Genomic DNA, 19,680 nt, shown 5'->3' with positions numbered 1-19,680 from the left:
CACTTTCCCCAACATGTCTAGTACACAGGGGCCTGGGAGGCCGCGCCTGGCTCTGCTACTTACCAGCCATGTGACCTTGGCCAAGTCACACAGGTGATCATTATCAGCTTCAGTTCCTTATCTATACATGGTATTATCTAATACTAATTGCACAGGGCTGCTGGGAAGGTTAAATGGAACAAAGCAGAGTGGGTAGCCCAGCGTTAAGCTGAAGGTGAAGGTCCAAAAAGTAGGATGTTTGGTTTACTCAGGCTGGTTAACCAGCTTTGACTGGTTGGGTCTTCAGACAAAAATCCTGCTCTCATCGATCACAGAGAAGACAATGAAGCTGAGGTGAGGAGACCTGCACAGGGTCCCACAGCTAGTGGGTGACCAGAACCCAAGTCCAGGACCCCTAACTCAAGCGAGGCTTCCTACCAGAGACTGAAAGGAAACCTGAGAACATTAACAGTGTCGTTGCAGTCGGTGCGTAATGAGGACTGCAACCTTCCATGTAAGTTCTCATAAAATATGGCTGTTGGCTAGGGGTGAACCAGTCACGACCAACTGAAAGACATTGCTGGATGGATTCTGCATCTTGATTTGGGCAGTAGATACATGGATTATACTAAAGTAAAACTCCATCAGGCTGTACACTTGTGATCTGTAAACTCTGTACAAAGTATGTGTCAATAAGAAGGTAAAAAATGCTGTAGGCTAGAATTTTGCATATAATAATGAGAAATTAAAGCCAAAAAATGCTATGAAGCCAATTCAGCTCCCCAGTATATATTTCCTGCCTCATTAGCATGAAAACTTCATTCAGAATAATAATTCAGAATATTCAGAATAATAATATTAAAGACAATCATAATCATGATGGCTGAATTGGAAGACCAAAAGAGAACAGAGAGACTCAAATGTTAAACACAAACACAGAGCAAGACAGTGGGGTCCCCATAAAAGCTGTGACTGCTGCGTATTCAAGATGTGTTTACTTTCTGGACTTTGCTGATGTCACTTAGAGCCTCATGATACTAAACAGAGAAGTCTTTTCAGTGGGGAGAAAGAGGTGACAGTGCTGTGATGCCCTGTCCACAGAACACCTGCAGAGGGTGGGGGGAAGCAAAGAGCCGGGCATCCTCCCACGTGACCAGGTCCACGGGACTGCTGTACACAGGGCCTGCGTCTCACTGGAGAGCCGGAGAGGAAGCTGGGCCCAGGAAGCCAGAGGCTAACAGCCCAGATGAGATGTGTTGGGCTCTTTGCCCCACCAGGAGACAGGTGGCTTAGGGAGGTGGCAGCAGGAGAGCAAAGGGAAGGAAGTCATGCCAGAGGGGCGCTCAGGGTGAGCTGGGTCCCCTACCCCTAGGACAGGGCCTTGAATCTGTCCCAGTTCAACCAGCTTCCTTAAGGAAGGTTAGTTCCAGCACATTTCCCTTTGAATGATACAGCTTGTGGGCTGAGCTGAGCGCCTAGACTTCCACCCCACACAGAGGCCCCAGTGGAGTCCATAAGAGCCTCTGCGAGCCCCCAACCCCTCCAACGCCTGCAGAAGAGGCCAGCGTGCAGAAGCCCCTGACTTAAACCGTGGACACACCTTACCAGGTTGTCCTGCTCCACACACTGCCTAGGCTGAACCTGAAGCCTTGTCAGGAGCCAGCCAGGCCAGAGCTCAGCAGGCTCCCACAGTGGCCTTTTTCTTTGCATGGAAGGCATGGGTCACTTTAGACAGCCCCCAGCTTCCCAGGCACTGCCCCAGCAAGAACACCCAGAAACTTCTCCCTGTTCTCCATCTCAGCTTCTGCCGAGAGATGGGTTCCCTGGAGAGGCCCAGGGAGCAGCAGAGTCAGCACTAACTTTCAGGTGAGGATGGAAACCTCCAAGCTCGGCTCAACCTCTTCCTGCACCCAAAGGGAGCAAGGCTCCACAGATCTGCTGGCACAGCGGGCCAGTGTGGTCCACCTGCACCGTCCACAAAAGGGTCCCATGATCCATGGGCAGCTCCAGGATTTGCAGTCACCAGCCCTGCATGCCCACAGAGCAGCCTGGAGTTTGCGCAGTGGGGAGGCGACATAGGCCCACACGCAGGGGACTGGCTGCAGCTCTCTTAGGCAAGGTGTGTCCTGCCTACTGATTCTGACGGGCAGCCGGGAACCAGGCCCTTCCACTGACAGCCCTGAGACAGTCTGGTGTGCAGCTCAGCACACCTCAGGAGGGAGGCTGCGGCGGATTCTCTGCCCCAAGTGCAAGCTCACCTGAAATCTGGCGCTTTTCATGGCCCAAATCTACATACATGTCCAGGCACAGGGCACGGGGGGATGCGCTGGACGGCAGCTGTGTGGTGACTCACCCCCACCCTGGCCCCGCCCACCACCTGCTGCTGTCCTGGGATGGTGCAGATGTCACACCGGCGCCAGTCGGGACGGATTGGGATCTGGCCCACAGTGCTCCCAGCTGCCCTGCATTTGTTTTGCTCGTGCAGGTACTATTTGCTCAGGAAGTTACTGACGGGAACCTTATCAACGCACAGCTCGTCTCGTCTTCCCCTCAGTCTTGGGCAGGGCTCTGCGGGGGCCAGGACAGCTGCCGCTTGTGCTCCTGCCCCAGGCACAGGACTCCATGAGCCTCTGCTGGGAGTCAGGGCCACCAGCAGCACCTGTTCACCCAGCTTCTCACTCCAGCAACTGACACTGCTCGCAGACTCTTCCCGTCTTGACAAAAAGCAAATAACAAAAGAAATCACTTTTAGGGGCTGGCGCTGTGGTGTAGTGGGTAGAGCTGCCTGCAAAGCTGGCATCCCATATGGGTGCTGGTTCAAGTCCTGGTTGCTCCACTTCTTATTCAGTTCTCTGCTGTGGCCTGGGAAAGCAGTGGAAGATGGCCCAAGTCCTTGGGCCTCTGCACCCACGCAGGAGAGCCAGAAGAAGCTCCTGGCTCCTGGCTCTGGATTGGTGCAGCTCCGGCCATTGCAGCCAGTTGGGGAGTGAACCAGTGGATGGAAGACCTCTCTCTCTCTCTCTCTCTGTGTAACTCTGACTTTCAAATAAATAAATAAATCTTTAATTAAAAAAAATAAATAATTTTTAAATGATTTTGGTTTTAAATCACTGCCCTCTCTGCTTTGTCCTTAGCTCCTGCACAGAGCAGAGGGCGCATTAGAGGAGAGCAGGGTTTAAAAAGAGAATCAGGTATCAGACACCAGCAAACCAAATTCCTCTTGTTCAGACACCACACACACACTGTGGTCAGAGCCTGCCCAACCAACAAGAACAAGGTCAAAGTTCTCACTGTGAGATGCACGGGATGATGGCTTGGACACGAGCACACTTTCGACAGATTTTGTCCTTCTTAATTGTTGCTCGACAAAAGGCAGAACAGTGCCAGGTGAAGACATCGAGCAATGAGCGGGTCTAAACGCGTTCAGTGAACGAACACGCTGCTACTTCCATGGCCCCACGTTCTCCTCAGACTCTTGTAGGTGGCAAAGGTTGACTCCTGGGGGCTTAAGGGTTGAGCATGAGAAAGCAAGAGGAACTAAGAGTACTGGGGCAGATGAAAAGGATCACATGACAAAGTTCCCGAAGGCTAGACTGTCAGCCTCCTCTGTTTGAACAGCACAGAAGATCAAGCCGGCACCCAGCAGGTGCACATAAATATGGTGGGCTGAGCGGGTGATACGGGGACAGCCTAGGTAGGCCTGGCAAGAGAATGGGGGCAGCTGAGGGCTAAAATACACATCCACCAGCCAGCCAGACTGGATCCCCACCAGAGCCACACCCAGCTTCTCAGGAGCACAGCGCTCCAGACAGACTTCAGATCAAATCTTGGAGCCACCACTTACCAGGGTTGTGTGTCACTGAACCCATGGAAAGTAGGTTTCCTTACATGGAAAATAAGTACTACTACTACCCATCTCCCAGGGCTGCTGGGAAGACATGGTACGCAAGAATCTTAGCAACAGGCACACCCGGCAATGTTCAGGGGCCCCTGGAATTCTCTGTGAAGACGGCAGACCCCTCAATGCACATGTGCAGACACTACTCACACATCCCTGATCCCTCCTCCCTGCTGGACTTCCGAAGCCCCTCACAGGACCTCTCTGGCCATTTTCACAGGAGGGCTGGTGTCTCAAGGTCCTGTCAATGCCCCTATCCTGAAGCCCTAAGAACAGAGGTGGGGTCACCACTGTCCAAGAGGGCAGCATCAAGTGGAAGCTCCCCTCTAGACAAACTGCAGCTCCTTAAAGAAAGTAAGTTCCACAACACAGAGCATCTTAAAGGCCAAAAGTCCTTCCTTGCATCTCAAAGCCTCTTTCAGGAAAGAGAAGTAGTTCAGTTGCAGACAGGGGGAGGGAACAGCAATCGGACAGCTGACAAAGAAACCAGCGTTCCTTTTAAAAACGAGGCTTAGGGCCGGCGCCGCGGCTCACTAGGCTAATCCTCCGCCTAGCGACACCGGCACACCGGGTTCTAGTCCCGGTTAGGGCGCCGGATTCTGTCCCGGTTGCCCCTCTTCCAGGCCAGCTCTCTGCTGTGGCCAGGGAGTGCAGTGGAGAATGGCCCAGGTGCTTGGGCCCTGCACCCCATGGGAGACCAGGAAAAGCACCTGGCTCCTGGCTCCTGCCATTGGATCAGCGCGGCGCGGCGGCCATTGGAGGGTGAACCAACGGCAAAGGAAGACCTTTCTCTCTGTCTCTCTCTCTCACTGTCCACTCTGCCTGTCAAAAAAAAAAAAAAAAAAAAAAAACAAAAAAAAAAAACAAACAAACAAACAAAAAAAACGAGGCTTAAAGAAGATGCCAAGACCTTGGACCCCTGCACCCACGTGGGAGACCTAGAAGAAGCTCCTGGCTCCGGATTGGTGCAGCTCTGGCCATTGTGGCCATCTGGGGAGTGAACCAGCAGATGGAAGACCTCTCTCTCTCTCTCTCTCTGCCTCTCTGTAACTCTTTCGCATAAATAAACAAAACTGCACGGGGGTGACAGTACCACAGGAGGATTTCAGCTGGTCAACGCTTCAGGATCGGAGCCCAGCTGACAGCCTCCCAGGGCCTGCCCACATCCTCCTACACAGAAGGGCCTTTTCTGAATGGCACCAAAGGATGCTGGCTTGACCCCGTGAGGTTTCACATGGCACCTCAGACTCAGAACGCAGGAAGGTGTGCCTGCAGAACTCAGCCCCTGCATACCACACCTCCCCAGCTGGTTAGCAGACACCCTAGAAAGCACCAGAGCTGACCACTTCTTGGGTCACTTGCAGTTTTAGGCAGGGGGAAGAAGTACGAGGAACAGGAGAGCACCAGTCTGCTGTGGGGGTCGGCTCCTGGACCAGAGCCCACCCCCACAGGGCGGGTCTCCGCTGCTTCTCTGCCGCTTCTCCGCCTTAGCCCGCTCCGGAGACCCCGGTGACCGCACCAGTCACAAGAGGCAACTGGAACCCTCCACACACCCCCGCAGAAACACACTTGAGAGAAAATGCTGCTAGAAAGGCGGGAGCCTTGCAGAGACAGCTGATTCTAGGATGGAGGAAGAAAGATACAAGGTGGGTCTGCCGCAGCTCGTAGCATCAGCCAGTAAGGAAGCACGCAAAAAAAAAAAAAAAAAAAAAAATATATATATATATATATCATCAGAAAAGCCTTCAATGAGAGGCTCAATGGGAGCGGGAAGAGCAGCCGACTGAAGCGGGGACAGTGTGAGCAATAGTCACGCAGCCTTAACTACACGTCCGTGCGTCCACATGGGCAGAAATAATGGAAAAAATAAAAACACGGGGGAGAAGGGACAAATCCCTTGTATAGAAGACCTGAACAGTTCACGTGGAAACTCGGCCCTCTGGAGGGGCACGTAACTCCCCACTCCTTATGCGTGGGCTGCACGCACGACTTCCTTCCAAAGACAGTAAAAAGGGGGTAGGTAGAGAATAAGTTCACTGCAAAGCAGGCTGACGCCCATCACTTCAGCCCCAAGATCGGCACTGACACTGACCGCGTTAACTCACGTTGACTGCAGGTACCCTGGAGACAACGTGACGGCCAGGGCACATCCCCCTGCAGGCTTCCCCAACCCTCGCCAAACAGATGAACCCTAGCTGCTGGACTTCTACCTGTACCATGTCAAACTGCCAAGGTCACAGATTCTGAAGCCAGTGAGACAAACTGTCAGCCGAGAGGGAGCCTAAGGACAGGTGACAACTAAATTCAACATGGCTCCTGGGTGGGCTCCTGGGACTGAAGTCACTGGGTAAAATCCAGGCAAATCTGGACAAAGCCCAGGGCTTACTGTACAACACTGCCGAGATGTCAGTGACCGGGAGACGAGGGTGGGGCTTCAGCAAACTCTGAACTACCTTCAGTGTGCTTCTAACTCCTGAGACAGGAAATATGCTTTCAAAATAAATAAATACAGGTAGCCATTGTAGGGCTGCTGCTTGGGATGCTCGCGTTCCATACTGGAATTCCTTTTTTTTTTTTTTTTTTTTAAGGCTATGCGTCTTAAAAAAAAAAAAAGGTGGGGGTGGGGGACAGGCAGAACTGTGGTGTAGTGGGTATAGCTGCCGCCTGCAGTGCAAGGATCCCATGTGGGAGCCAGTTCGAGTCCTGGCTGTTCCATTTCCAATCCAGCTCCTTCCTAACATGCCTGGGAAAGCAGTAGAGAACAGCCCTAGTCCTTGGGCCCCTGCACCCACATGGGAGACCTGGATGATGCTCCAGGCTCCTGCCCATTGGGAGAGAGAGGAAGACCTCTCTCTCTAATTCTTTCAAATAAATAAATATTTTTTAAAATGAAGATATAATTATTTATTTGAAAGAGTTATAGAGAGAAAAGGAGAGATAAGAGATAGAGAGAGATCTTTCATCTGCTGTTTCACTCCCCAAACACCCACAACAGCCAGGGCTGCACCAGGAGCTTCTTCCAGATCTCTCATGTGGGTGACAGGGTCCCAACCACTTGGGCCATCTTTCACTCCCAGGCCATTAGCAGGGAGCTGGATCAGAGGTGGAGCAGCTGAGACACAAACTGGTGCCCATACGGGATGCTGGCATTGCAGATGGCAGCTTACCTTGCTCCGCCACAACACTGGCTCCCATAATGAAATTTTTACTCCAGTCCCAACTACTCCACGCTTCTGATTCAGCTTCCTGCTAACGCACTTGGTGAGAAGGCAGCAGAGGACGGCTCAAGTACTTGGGTTCCTGCCACCCACATGGGAGACCTGGATAGAATTCTTGGTTCTTGGGTTTGAACTGGCCTAGCCCTGGCTGTGTGGGTATTTGGGGAGTAAACCAGAGGATGGAAAATCTCTGTCTCTCTGCTTTCAAATAAATAAATAAATCTTTTAAAAAATGTAACTAAATAGGCCGGTGCCACGGCTCACTAGGCTAATCCTCCGCCTTGCGGGGCCGGCACACCGGGTTCTAGTCCCGGTTGGGGCGCCGGATTCTGTCCTGGTTGCCCCTCTTCCAGGCCAGCTCTCTGCTGTGGCCCGGGAGTGCAGTGGAGGATGGCCCAAGTACTTGGGCCCTGCACCCCATGGGAGACCAGGATAAGTACCTGGCTCCTGCCATCGGATCAGTGCGGTGTGCCGGCCGCAGCGCGCTGGCCACGGCGGCCATTGGAGGGTGAACCAACGGCAAAAAGGAAGACCTTTCTCTCTGTCTCTCTCTCTCTCACTGTCCACTCTGCCTGTCAAAAAAAAAAAAAAAAAAAAAGTAACTAAATAAAAAGCAGCAGCCCATCTCATGACTCGCTACCATAAGCCCGTGTTCTTGAAGATGAGTTTACGGGACCTGGACCGGGCTGAAGGGTGTGTGGGAGAGGGGTTGGCAGCAGCCAGACCAGCAATCTCAAGGTGAACACAGGACAGTACCAAATTCTGCAAGCACAGAGGTTAAGCCACATCTGTGCTCTACACAGGAAGGGCTGCTCTCACTCGTCACTGGTCTAAACAGCAGCTACCGCCCCTTTCTTGAGACCAGCCTCACCCTCCAGAACGAGCCCCACGCAGGCACGTACCTGCACCAGTTACATTCACCTCAACTGATTTCCCAGGAACTGGCCGGGGGTCGGCAGTGCCTTACACATACAACTGCAGAGGCACAGTATACTGTCTGGAGACCAGAGACCCACCCTGCAGAAGGGGGTCACAGGGCCCTGGGCAGCCAAGGCCATGCCCGCCTCTTCCTGGGAAACTTCACTGGGAGTGGAAGCCTGGAGAGCCTTCCCTTTGGAAAGGTGGCTTGTGACCTGGAGCCCACTTAGCTACACTGTAGCCATCTCTCCACTGACCGTGTTCTCCCCCTCTCTGTGAGCAACCTCAGACACAGCTCAAGCTTGGGGATCCCAGCTTGCCACGTCCAAGCCACCTGCGCTTAGGAAGCGTGTGTTAAAGGAAGTGGGCAGGCATTTGCTTCAAGGGTGGGTCTGAATGGCTGCTCCTTCCATTAACCACCTCAGTGGGGGCCTACGACGCTGAGTACCAGGCGTAGGTACCGGACACAGGACACACAAAGAGAAGAGAGGACACGATGGGCCCCTAAAGGCTCATGCAGCAGAGAAGGCAGACAAGGAACAATGCAGCAGCACTGAGAAGGCTCACCGAGAGAGGCCCTCTGCCTTCTTGGGGCAGGGGAAAGCATGGCACAGGACGTGACGTTCAAGCTGAGCTTTGGGAGGACAGTAGGGAGACATGGTGTCCAGGAAGACGAGGTGGATGAAGGCAAAGGCAACACTTACGTTCAGCCCTGAGATGAGGCAAGGGTAGGCAGTACTGCACAATGATACAAGCCCAGACTTTCTTTTTACAAAAAAGAAAGAAAGAAAAAATAGATTTACCTACTTATTTGAAAGGCAGAGCTAGGTGGGGGGGGGGGGAGATTGATTGATTGATTGATTTCCCTCCACTGGTTCACTCCCCAAATGGCCGCAATGGCCAGGATGGGCCAGGTCAAAGCCCAGGAGCCAGCTTCATCAGGGTTTCCCATGCGGTGCAGGGGCCCCAGAATTTGAGCTATCTTCCACTGTTTTCCCAGGCATATCAGCATGTAGCTGGATGGGAAGTGGAGCAGCCGGGACACAAACTCGCGCCCATATGGGATGCCGGTATCGCAGGCAGCAGCTTAACTCACTATGCCACAAGACTTTCAACTCTAAGCCCTGCTCTGCTGCTTAGCCCACGGTTTCCCACTATAACATGGGGATGAGACACAGGACCGATCTCCTGGAGTTGTATGATTGAATGAAAGTGCAAAGGGTTCAGAAGAGGACTAGGCACACGATGAGCAATGCTCAAAAGTTCAGCTTGGGGCAGGTTTGGCCTAGCGGTTAAGACACCGGTTAGGATGCCTGCATCTCACACTGGAGCACCTGGGTTTGACTCTCAGATCCAGATCCCAATTCCAGCTTCCTGCTGATGCAGACCCTGGGAGAAAGCAGTAATGGCTCAGTTGCATTCCCACCACCCAAGTAGAAGACCCAAATCGAGTTCCTGGCTCCCAGCTTCAGCCTGGTTCAACCCAGGCCATTACAAGCATTTTGGGGAGTGAGCCAGATCAGTGCTCACTCGTACTCTCTCTCTCTGCCTCTCAAATAGTCAAAAAATAAAGAAAGGGGCTGGTATGGTGCAGAAGTTTAAGGCACTACTTGTGATGCCTACATCCATGATAGGGTACGTCTGTGTCCCGGCTACTCACTTCAAATCCACCGTCTGCTGATGTACCTGGGGAGGCACCACAGGCTTGGGCCCCTGCCACCCATGTGGGAAACCCAGATGAAGTCCCTGGTTCCTGGTCTTGGCCTGGCCCAGACCTGGCTGTTGTAGTCATTTGGGAACTGAACCAAAGATGGAAGATCTTTCTCTCTCTCTTTCTCTCTGTCATTCTGTCTTTTGAATAAATAAATAAATCTTAAAATAAATGAAGTGGCCTGGTGTTGTGTGAGAGTAGGTTAACTGCCACTTGTGATGCCAGCATCCTGGCTGTTCCACTTCCTGGCCAGCTCCCTGCTAACGTACCTGGGAAAGCAGTGGAGGATGGCCCAAGTGTTTGGGCCCCTACCACCCATGTAGGAGACCCTGAGGGAGGTCCTGGCCCCGAGCTTTGGCATGGCCCAGCCCCAGGTGTTGTGGCATCTGGAAAGTTAACCAGTGAATGGAAAGTCTGTCTCTAGCTCTTCCTCTCTCTAGCTCTGCCTTTCATCTAAAATAAACAAATCTTTAATAATAACAAAACTAACTAAATAAAGTTTTGCTGGTATTTGTATTACTGTTCCTATATACAGGAGATGGGCCTATTTACTTTGAAAATTAACCTTATTTTACCAGACTATTAATGAAGAGGACTCCTTAAAAAATATTCCAATTTGGTGCCAGTGCTGTGGTGCAGCTGATTAAGCCACTGTCTGTAGAGCCAGCATTCTTTATGGATGCCGGTTCAAGTCCTGGCTGCTCTACTTCCTGTCCAGCTCCCTGCTAACGCTCATGGGAAAGCAATGGAAGATGGCCCAAGTGCTTGGGCCCCTGTATCCATGTGGGAGACCCAGAAGAAGCTCCTGGCTCCTGGCTTCGGCCTGGCCCAGCCCTGGCAGTTGCAGCCATTTGGGAAGTGAACCACTGGATGGAAGATTCTCACTCTCTGTCTCTCCCTCTCTCTGTAACTCTGATTTTCAAATAAATCAATCCTTAAAGAAAAATAATTCCAACTCTTCTCCGCCAAGGTTATCAAAAACACTGTTACCCAGATGTTACCTGGATGTGGGATGTCGCAGTCTATGAAAACCCTACCTGAAGCAGTGCTTCTCAAACAGCCACCCACACGTACCCCTGGCTCAAGGCAGGACAGAGGATATGGAAAGCCCTGCACATCTGGGACTCCAACCCAAAGCAGCCTGCTACAACCAAAATACTGTCTGCAAGTTTCCCGTTTTAGCTTAAATTCACGCAAACTGTGTGTTCCAATCCACACTAGAGTCAGGACTGTTTCAATCTGGAAATGCTGATGACTGAGTAAGACAGAAGTGCCTAGAAGACGCAAAGACTCCTTTATCCTGTAGCCCGGGAGTCCTGGGAGTGGTTTCAGTCTTAGCATTCTCTTCTGTAAAATGGGACTTCCACACCAATTTGGTCCAATTATCTACGAAGCGAGACAGCAGGTGAAGCACCCAGCAAAGTAGCAGACACCACGGCAGATACCTGGGACGAAGTCAACTCCTAGGGACGAATGACGAGGCTCCTTGAAAACACTGACACCCACCTGAGGCAACCGCTGCTTGCTGAGAGCCTACTCTGAGCTTGACCTTGTTTCCAATTGTGCTAGATATGTAGTGTCCCCAATGTACTGGACGCAGAGGCTCGGCGAGGTCAGGCAACTGGCCCAAGGTCGCACCACTGGTAGTGGGGGAGCCCAGATGTCCAGATAACGGAGAACCTGCTGACTCCAAAGCCCTAGTGCCCCCCATCCCACCACACCGCCTCTGTGTGTGCTGGGCAGGGGTTACAGGAAGAAGCCTCTTCTAAGAAGCACTTGCTTGGTAGGGCTGAACTTGAACTCCTGACCTCCTTGTTTCCAGTAAATTCAAGTGAAGGCGCGTCACCTCGGGCAGCACTGCAGGGCAGCCGGAGGCCCTCCCGCCCTCACTGGGGCCCAGGAGGCCCCCGAGCCCAGTGGCTTTCACTTTCACTTTCCAACCATCAGCCGGCAGGTTCCCAGGAAACTGACGGCAGTCAGATGTCAGCGAACTTGGGCCCTGCAGAGCACCAACTCCTGTCAGGGCCCCTGCAGGCAGAGCACAGGGGGCCAAGGAGGAGGCCAGGAGGCCGGGGTGAAGATGGGGGAAGAGATGGGAAGCAGAGCAGCGCCAGGGACAAGGATGGTGCAGGGGCTCAGAGCCTGCACTGTGCCCCTGATGCTCACCCTACCTGTTCATTCATTTAAGGGCCAGTCACTAGGGAAGGCCGAGGTCACATCTGAGCCCAGATCCCAAGCCTCAGCGCCATCACCTCCTAACCGCGTGGTCTTAGGCATCATCTCCAATGTGGAAATGCAAATCTCACTACCTCCCAAGGAACGTGTGAGGGACGTGTGTGAAAAGAAGTCTGCAACTCTGCAATGACCTAAAGCAATTAGCAGTTACCATCACCCTGTAGTATAGCAGCAGAAAAAAGGCCAGCTCGCTGTGACGGGCCCAGGGAAGGAGGGAACATGTTAGAGAGGAGGGGCTTCTGCCCCACACAGAGCCCTCCCTCTGCCAGGCAGGGTTCGTCCTGTTACGATGCTTTAATTTTTGGAGGCCAGAGTGGCTACACAGCCACCCAGAGCTGTACAGCCTTCCCCACTGTTCTGAACAGGGAGCTGCTCTTCCCGAAGCCTGCTTCCGAGTCAGAGCTGCAACGCAAAGAAGAACCCCTCGGACGGCCGCTCGGCCTCATCCCTGCACTGCTGCAGCGCTCCGCCAGCCACGGCCCACCCCGTCAGAACCAGCGGCCCTGCCCTCAGCCCCACAGCCCCACCAGGTCCGATGAGGAGGGCGGACAAAGTCTCCAAGGAGCCCACACGGGCTCAGGGCTCGTGATCCAGCTGTTGAGCCCAATAAGGAAGTTTTGCTTTGTTGTCCAATAAAAAGTGAAACAAGTGCGTTCAAGACCGAGCTCAAAAGACTGTAGGGACCACACACTAGCAACTGTCCAGAGCAGCAAAAAAGATCTCAAAGCAGAAACACCTTTAACACTGGGAAGCAGCAGCCAAGGGCAGTGAGGGCGGCCCAGGAACACCAGGAGCTCCGGCGATTCCGGCAGCGTGGGGCTCTCCTCCCTTCCTCCCCTGCAGATAGCAAGGGTCAGTCCTGGCCTCAGGCAAGCTGCTCCTCATTAAGGTAGTCTCTGGCCTGTACTTTGGCCACGTAACAGAACGGTCTAGCCTGGTCTGAGACAGCAGCCATTTCACACACCCAGTTCCTAAACAACAGAGTAGGATCCTATGGCAAAACAGCCGGGGGGAGGGGAGGGCAGCCCTTTCTAGCAGATTTGGGAACTCCTCTTGCTACAGAAATTAGCTAAGAACCCAAGACTGCCACTGTGCCCTCGACTCATTGGTCTGTAGTACGTCCAAGCCCCGGGGACTGAGGCGAGGCCCCGGTGAGGGTGGACCTGTTGCTGGGGCGGCGGTCGAGTGTGTGTGTCTGGGAGCAGCAAAGAAACGGTCCTTCAAGCCCCAGCTCCTCACTTCTCTGGGCTTATTCTCTCCTCTACAGCCCAGCGGACAAGGCAGTCCCGCAGAGGCAGCTTGGGGAACCGCTCACGTGCTCTCGGGAGGACAGGGCTGAGCCTGGAGCCGAGGGGGAGGAGTAGGGGAGCCAGAAGATAATGAATGGGCAGAGCCACCCTGACCTAGCATTGAGCAAACCTCAGCTGAATTCTTCAGAGGCAGGAAGAGAGATACACTCAAGAGGACAGGGCCGGGGGACAGCGGGGACAAAACAAGAAGGCTGCTCGTTCCCAAGGAGTGCCCCGCGCCCCAGACTCCGCTGAGGTCCTGGCTGGCTCTCTGGCTGGAGGAGGGAGAACGAGTCGGGAGTTGTGGGAGCACACACACTTCTATGCGCGTGGAGTCGCCTCCCCCAGACCACCCTCCCCCAAAGGAAATCGAGACAAGACTTCTCCAGGGCTGGCGGGGGACAACTGCTTCTGTGGGACCGGGGTGGGGGGGACACGGCGACAGACAGCCCTCCCCGCCACCTCTACGGGAGAAGAGGGGCAGGTTCCTGCACACCTGGCAAAGACCGGCCGATTCTGGGAGCAGGGAGAGCGGAACTCAGGGTCCCTCTCCGCCGCGACTGGACTGGACAGGCCAGAGGAGAGCCGCAGGGGTTTCCCCAAGGTTCACAAAGGGCAGGTAAGTCGAGGAAAGAAGGGATCTTCCTGTGGCCTGACGCCTGCGGAGCGCCTTAAGAAGGGGCTACGGGTCGGGGGAGGGGTCAGTATCCCCCTAAGATAGGGCTGGGCAGAAGGAAGGGCTGCCCCGCAAAGGCAACTGGGCTGGAGAGACACTGGATCCCAGGACAGGCACACTCACAGCGGCTCCGGGGACGGCGGCGTTACTTGGGGACGGGGCTCGGACAGGTTTCGCTCCTCTCCCCCCCGGCGGTGTCCCAGGCTCCGGCCTCCACTTCCGCCTTTCAGCCGCTCCGGATCCGGATCTCTACCTCCGCCCCGCCCCTCTTACTCCCAGGTGACTGACAGGGCGGAGAAGCCAATGGGAGGCCCTCCTGGCCGACCCATAGGCGGTGCCGGTGAGGGTCGCGGGAGAGGCGGGAGAGAGCGAGCGAGGGACGGCGGGACTTGTAGTTCGCAGCACTGGGCGGAGCCGTCGCCTGCTTGGGACTTGGCCTTAGGGTGGAGCCGGCTGGGGCGAGGCGGAGCCGGCCTGGGCTGCTAATCGCGTCACTGCGGGTTCCAGGAGCCCCGAGGGAAGGCGAATGGCTGCGGAGCGATGGGAGAGGGCAGACGACTGTGTGTGTAGAACTGGGGAGGGGGCAAACGTGATGTGAATGAGTTCGTACGGGAGGCCGCGTGGGTCTCGTGCACTCGCTAACTGGGAGCAGCCCCTGGCCACGCTTCCTGAAGTTGGGGGCACTGTGTGATGGGGAAGGCGCTCTGGGATGCTAGGTGACATAGAAGGGGGCGCTTTATAAACCCTCCTGCGTTGGGCTGGTCCCTAGACACACAGAACCACCTCTGCCCCTCTACCCCTCCCCACACCCGACTGGAAGCAGATACAGAGCTGGATACCTGCTGCCTCAGCTGGAATCCCCACCCCCACGTAGGTTGAGACATTTCCGACGCCTCTCCCTCAGGTTTAGGGCCACTTCTCCTTATTCTCCCCGCCCCCCCTTCCCCTCCTCAGCCCCTCACCTCCCAACACAAGCCAGTACCTCTCCTATTTCTTCCTCTCACTCCTCAGGGACGCTACCCAAAAGCCCTATGGAATCTGTCTGTGACAGCCGCCATCACCCGTCGTAGCCTAGAGGCTGAGCTGCAGAATCTGGCTGCACATCTGGCTGCAGCTGGTTAGCAGGTGCTTCTTTCTTTAGAACATCCACAGCTCCCCTCCTCCTGGCAGCCACCATCAGAGAAGTGAAAGCTGGGAGGGCTTGGGAGGGCAGGGGGCATGGGGCAGGGTGAGATTCCCACCAGGAGCTTGGCTGGTGCCCAGCTCTTCTCCCAGCGCCTGCTGCACGGAGCCCAGCAACCCCTCCCTGGGTAGGAAGGGTAGGGAGTCCCCTGGGCACTCCTTGCCAAGGCTGGAGGTAGGCCTGAGCCAGGACTCTGTCCCTCCCACATACGTGTATCTGGTGAGGGGGGGAGGAGGGCACATAACAGGCCCGTGGTGACTCATTAAGGTCTCTTCCTCATCCCTGGGGCCCCTGGTGGCGTGAATGTGGTGCCAAGTGGATTGCTTGGCTCCTCTGCCCTTGCTGGAGGTGACAACAGGGCTCTGGGGTATGGTGAGGGAGTGGCTGCCGGGCTGCCTCCTCCATAGCCGTGGCTCTCAGAAGAAGCCGGAGCCAGCAACTCCAAAAATAAAGTTTATTTCCTATCCAAAAGTTAGACCAGGATGTTGGTGCTGAAGGACAGCTGGAGATCAAGGCAGGTTTTTGAGGCGTCCAGGTCCTGGGTGAGAGCGTGTTGGAAGGGAGAGAACAGGCTGAGCTGAGGCTGGCGGCGGAGGGCGGACAGGGGGCGCTGCTGAGCGAGTTCAGAGTGGCTGGCAGCAGAAGGGACCACCTTGAGTGGAGTGACAGCCTGCAGAGAGACAGAAGCAGGGCAGTTGGCAGACCTCGAAGGCGTGGACATCACTGGGCCCCAAACCCTCCTCTGGGCACAGGGACCTGGGGACACTCTCGAAGGCAGGGGCTGCAAGCTCAAGTACCCACAGGAGCCAGGGCTCACATGAGGGAAAACAGCTGGGTGTCGGGGTGCTCAGGAACGGGGTACAGGCTGCAGCTCGCCTCTGAAGACGACAGCGCCCGTCTGTCAACTGAGCCCTGCTCAGCGCTGAAAGGAATGTTGGCCCAGGCTGCGTCGTAAGCATTTCAAAGTTGCAACATCTGGATTTCTGTGTGGCCTGTTTTTAATATGGCAACTAATTCATATTTTGGATAAAACGCTGAAAAAAAAAAAGAGCCCTAGAATACATATTTGGGGCCATCAGTTTGTCTCCTGGGGGGGGGGCCTGCAGGATGCGGTGGACCCCTCCATCCTGCACCGAATGCCAGCCAGGATCTCCCGCCAACCCCTGCGGAGGTGACGCCAACCTCTAAGTCTCCAGCAGAGGGCCTGGCCCAGCTCCTCAGTATCACTGAGCTATTCCTAGCCGGAATCCTGCGGCATATCCCTCTCTATGGAGATGCCAGGATCCTACTGGTGCTGCCTCAGCCTGCGCCTCCCAGGCTGGGTCTGGGGTCCCGACCCCTCCCCTCTGCTCTGGCATCTCTACCTGCCTGCAGGTCCTAGGGTCGAGAGTCGGACATCTCGTCTGCCTGCCCAGCCCAGCGGGCACTGCGGTGCATCTCATGCCGGTTGGATCCCACGGCCTTGGGTGGCCCTGCTCACGGAGGACGAGGATCGGGAAAAGCTCGGTGAAGGGGACAGGGTCAGAGGAAGCCACACCTGGTTACAAAGTCCAGAGAACCCAGAGCCGCCCAGACCAGCTGGTGGCTGCTGACCTCCAGGCAGGGGGCCGAGGGGCCCAGCTCCTCCTTGGATGGCAGGCAGCAATGCCCGCCCCAGACAGGCCTGAGCCCCGGAGCCAGGGTCAGTGGAACGCGTCTGATCTGGACCGGAAGCTGTGCCTTGGGAGGCGTGGGGATGGGGCTGGGCCCTCTGGCACCGGCGAGGGTCCCAGAGGGTCATGTTCTGAGGGGCAGGGGGGCAGCATGGAAGGCCTCAGGTCCAGGGGCGTGGCCGCCACCTCTGCTGCTCCCACACTGGCCGGGCAGTGGACTTCAGCAAGTGTAGTATCTTGGAGGCCAGGTGGTGGTCCCGATCCACATGGAGAGATGCATGGCGGCCTCTGCTGGCGGCAAGGAAACTGTAGGGGCCAAGCCGGGCCTGCTGGGTGGCCTGGAGCCCCCAGCCTGGCCTGCAGCAGGCCTATCATGTGCCGCAGCTCCCGGCTAAGCTGAGACACTTCCTGGTTGAGGCGGCAGATCTGTGGAAAACACAGCAAGTCCCACGACTGGGAACCCCCCTCTACAGTTTACAAAGCCCTTTCTAAGGGGAGAGGCAGGGCAGGAGGTATGTGGGCCTAGGTTGTGAAGACCCCAGGATCTTTCCAGAGAAGATTTGGGGCAGCAGCTATGGCTGACTCTGCCCTCACCACCACCCAAGACATGGAAACGTGCGCTCAAAGAGGCCGTGAGGCGACAGGCGCAGCCTTGCTCTCTCTCGGGGATTCCATGCCACGGGCTCCCGCATCTTCACCAAGCGCCCTCAAACTTCAAGGAGTACACAGTCCACTGAGACACTTGTCAAAATGCAGATTTCTGTCCCCTCCCCAGGCATTCCATATTGGGAAGGGCCAGGAACGTGTGTGTTCGTAAAGAGGTTCTCAGGTGGTTCGGACGCGGACAGTCGGACAGTTGGGCTTGGGAACCACTGGCCTTGCAGGACTGTGGGCGCCCCAGGCACTGAACAGGAGCAGGGCTCATCTCCTCCTCAACCTGCTGAACTTAGCTGGCCCTGCCCCCTGGGATGCCTGCTGTTTATCAGGGAAGGCCACTGACGCCCTGGGGCTGGGCTGGGCTGGGCTGGGCTGAGGTCCCTTGGGGTGGGGGTGGGGGTGGAGGCGGGCAGGATCCGCCTCCTCCAGGCCAGGGTTCCGATGCTAGGCTCTGGGTCCCCTCCTCCCAGCCTCCCTGCCTGCCCTTAGCCCCCAACCACATCTGCTCAGCACTCATCTCCAGGTGGCTGGGCAGCAGGAGAGACCACCACAGGGCTGAAGGGAGCAGGGGCTGCTTTTCAGGCTGGAAACCCCCAGCCAGCTGGGAGGAGGGGAGCCGAGTGTTACTAAGCACCTGGAAGGCGCCAGGGATGGGACTAGGCACAGGCACGCTCTCATTTCTTCTCACAACAGGGAGGACACACGCATCTTGCCCCACTGTAGGTGGAGTTCAGGGACCTGCCCAAGGGCACCCAGCCAGCAGGAATGTCTGCACTGGGGACTGTGGCTCCAGACCCCGACACGTCTCCCGTCCCGGGCTGGTGCTCTAGAGGCTGGCGGCCAGGAGCCAGCGGGCACCCACCTCCTGGTTCAGCCTGCAGACTTTCTCCTTCACTTCTTCAGCCTCAGAGGTGGCCAGCTCCCGGCCGGGCCTGGTCCCTGCAGGCGGAAGGGGAGGAGGTGGGGCAGAATGCAGGGGAGTTAAGGGAGTGCGAATACCTGAGCCTGCAGCTCAAGGGCAGAGCGCAAGGGGAGAGGAAGCTGAGGACGCTGCGGGTCAGGGAGGTGGGAAACTCAGCGCCTTAGGCTGCATCCCTCCTCCAGCTCTTGGCCTGGAGCTTCCTGCAGCTTGAGAGCCCAGCAGCCCTGGGCTTCTCACTCCCTGCTCCACCCTCCAAGATCCCACCTGCCCTTACGAAGAACTTCAGCACCCCATCCTCCAGGAGGCACCGCCAGGGACACCCTGCCCTCCTCCCAGAGTCCTATTGTCGCAGTCATGGCATCTGGCACCCGGTTCTGGAATCATTTACCTGTGTACACAGGTGTCTCTGCTGCCGCCAGACTGGGTGCTTACCAAGAGCGGGAGCCAGGTCTGGTTTATCTGTGTATCCCCGTCCAGTGCCTGCCACATGGTAGGCCCCCACCGTGAGCAGGCAGATGCAGGACTGTGAGCTCAAGACCACTGCTGGCCTTTACCTGTAGGGGGCGCCTGCGAGCGAGGCCTCGGGACCTCAGGCCGCCTGCTGAACCGGAACGTGGGGGCCTCAGCTGTGCTGCCAGCGTCCTCGATGCCATCCACTATCCTGGGGACCCGGGCAGTGCTCATCAGCACCACGGGAGGCAAGGGCCGGAGCACAGCAGGCAGAGGTGGGTGGGGGCGGCGGAGCCAGGGAGATGGGGAAATGCAGCGGGCAAAGCGGGCGGAGTGGCAAGGGTGGCTGGAAGTGTGGGGCTGGCAAGTGGGGCAGAGACAGGAAGGAGCGCTGGTTGGAACGCTGGGGATGGAGCCCATAGAAGGTTCTGGAAGCCAGTGGGGGTACAGGGAAGGCAAGGGAGGCTGGCATCTCACCGGGGACTGAGGTCCGGAGGTCCACAGGTTCCCAGTGGGGGGATGAGGAGCTGGGGGGGCTTCCAGGCAGCAGAGCACCTGGGGGGGCCGTGAGGGGAGGGGCTGTGGCCCCGGCCAGCCAGGGCAGGGGACAGGGACGGGGACAGGGAAGGAGAGGAGACAAGGGCTGAGAACGGGGGTAGCTCCTCGCCCAAAAGGCTGACCAGGGAGCCCCGAGGCCGTGCTGGGCTGAGGTTGGGCAGCAGGAGGGGCCGGCGTGGCCGGGGACCACCCCCCGGCTCCACGCCACCCTCGGCCTCCGTGATGGATGGCAGAGTCTTCTCTGAGGAGGAGCCGAGGCTTTCGGAGTGTGGCTGCGGGCAGGGGGGCAGCTGATGTCACCCGACAGCACCTTCCCCTCACCCCTCTCCCCAGC

General features: G+C 56.3%; 2 protein-coding genes and 1 long non-coding RNA gene across 4 annotated transcripts in view; 1 reads left to right on the top strand and 2 right to left on the bottom strand.

The window, feature by feature from the left end:
• RAB5C (RAB5C, member RAS oncogene family) overlaps positions 1-14,145 on the bottom strand; it is a 25,794-nt gene extending 11,649 nt beyond the window's left edge. Inside the window, exon 1 of one of the 2 annotated variants that reach the window (XM_002719392.6) lies at positions 14,048-14,145. The gene's annotated coding sequence lies outside the window, so the exon portion shown is untranslated. Of the gene's footprint in view, positions 1-13,744; positions 13,762-14,047 lie in introns of those variants that run through there. The other variant, XM_089317792.1, reaches the window with a different exon arrangement.
• The window catches only part of LOC138846076 (uncharacterized), a 13,122-nt gene continuing 7,170 nt past the window's right edge, over positions 13,729-19,680 (top strand). Inside the window, exon 1 of the long non-coding RNA XR_016224017.1 lies at positions 13,729-13,867. This is a non-coding gene — a long non-coding RNA (uncharacterized LOC138846076). The remainder of the gene's footprint in view (positions 13,868-19,680) is intronic.
• The window catches only part of KCNH4 (potassium voltage-gated channel subfamily H member 4), a 16,323-nt gene continuing 12,190 nt past the window's right edge, over positions 15,548-19,680 (bottom strand). Inside the window, exons 13-17 of the mRNA XM_051824972.3 lie at positions 19,266-19,618; positions 18,893-18,999; positions 18,279-18,355; positions 16,472-17,185; positions 15,548-15,777 (exon numbers count right to left, since the gene is read on the bottom strand). Of these exons, the coding sequence (XP_051680932.3) occupies positions 16,790-17,185; positions 18,279-18,355; positions 18,893-18,999; positions 19,266-19,618 (933 nt within the window). The 3' untranslated portion in view covers positions 15,548-15,777; positions 16,472-16,789. The remainder of the gene's footprint in view (positions 15,778-16,471; positions 17,186-18,278; positions 18,356-18,892; positions 19,000-19,265; positions 19,619-19,680) is intronic.

This window comes from Oryctolagus cuniculus, chromosome 17, assembly GCF_051225735.1.
Source record: "Oryctolagus cuniculus isolate XC-2025 breed Fujian yellow rabbit chromosome 17, ASM5122573v1, whole genome shotgun sequence".
NCBI classification, from domain to species: domain Eukaryota; kingdom Metazoa; phylum Chordata; class Mammalia; order Lagomorpha; family Leporidae; genus Oryctolagus; species Oryctolagus cuniculus.
This window is presented reverse-complemented; position numbering and strand designations above follow the sequence as displayed.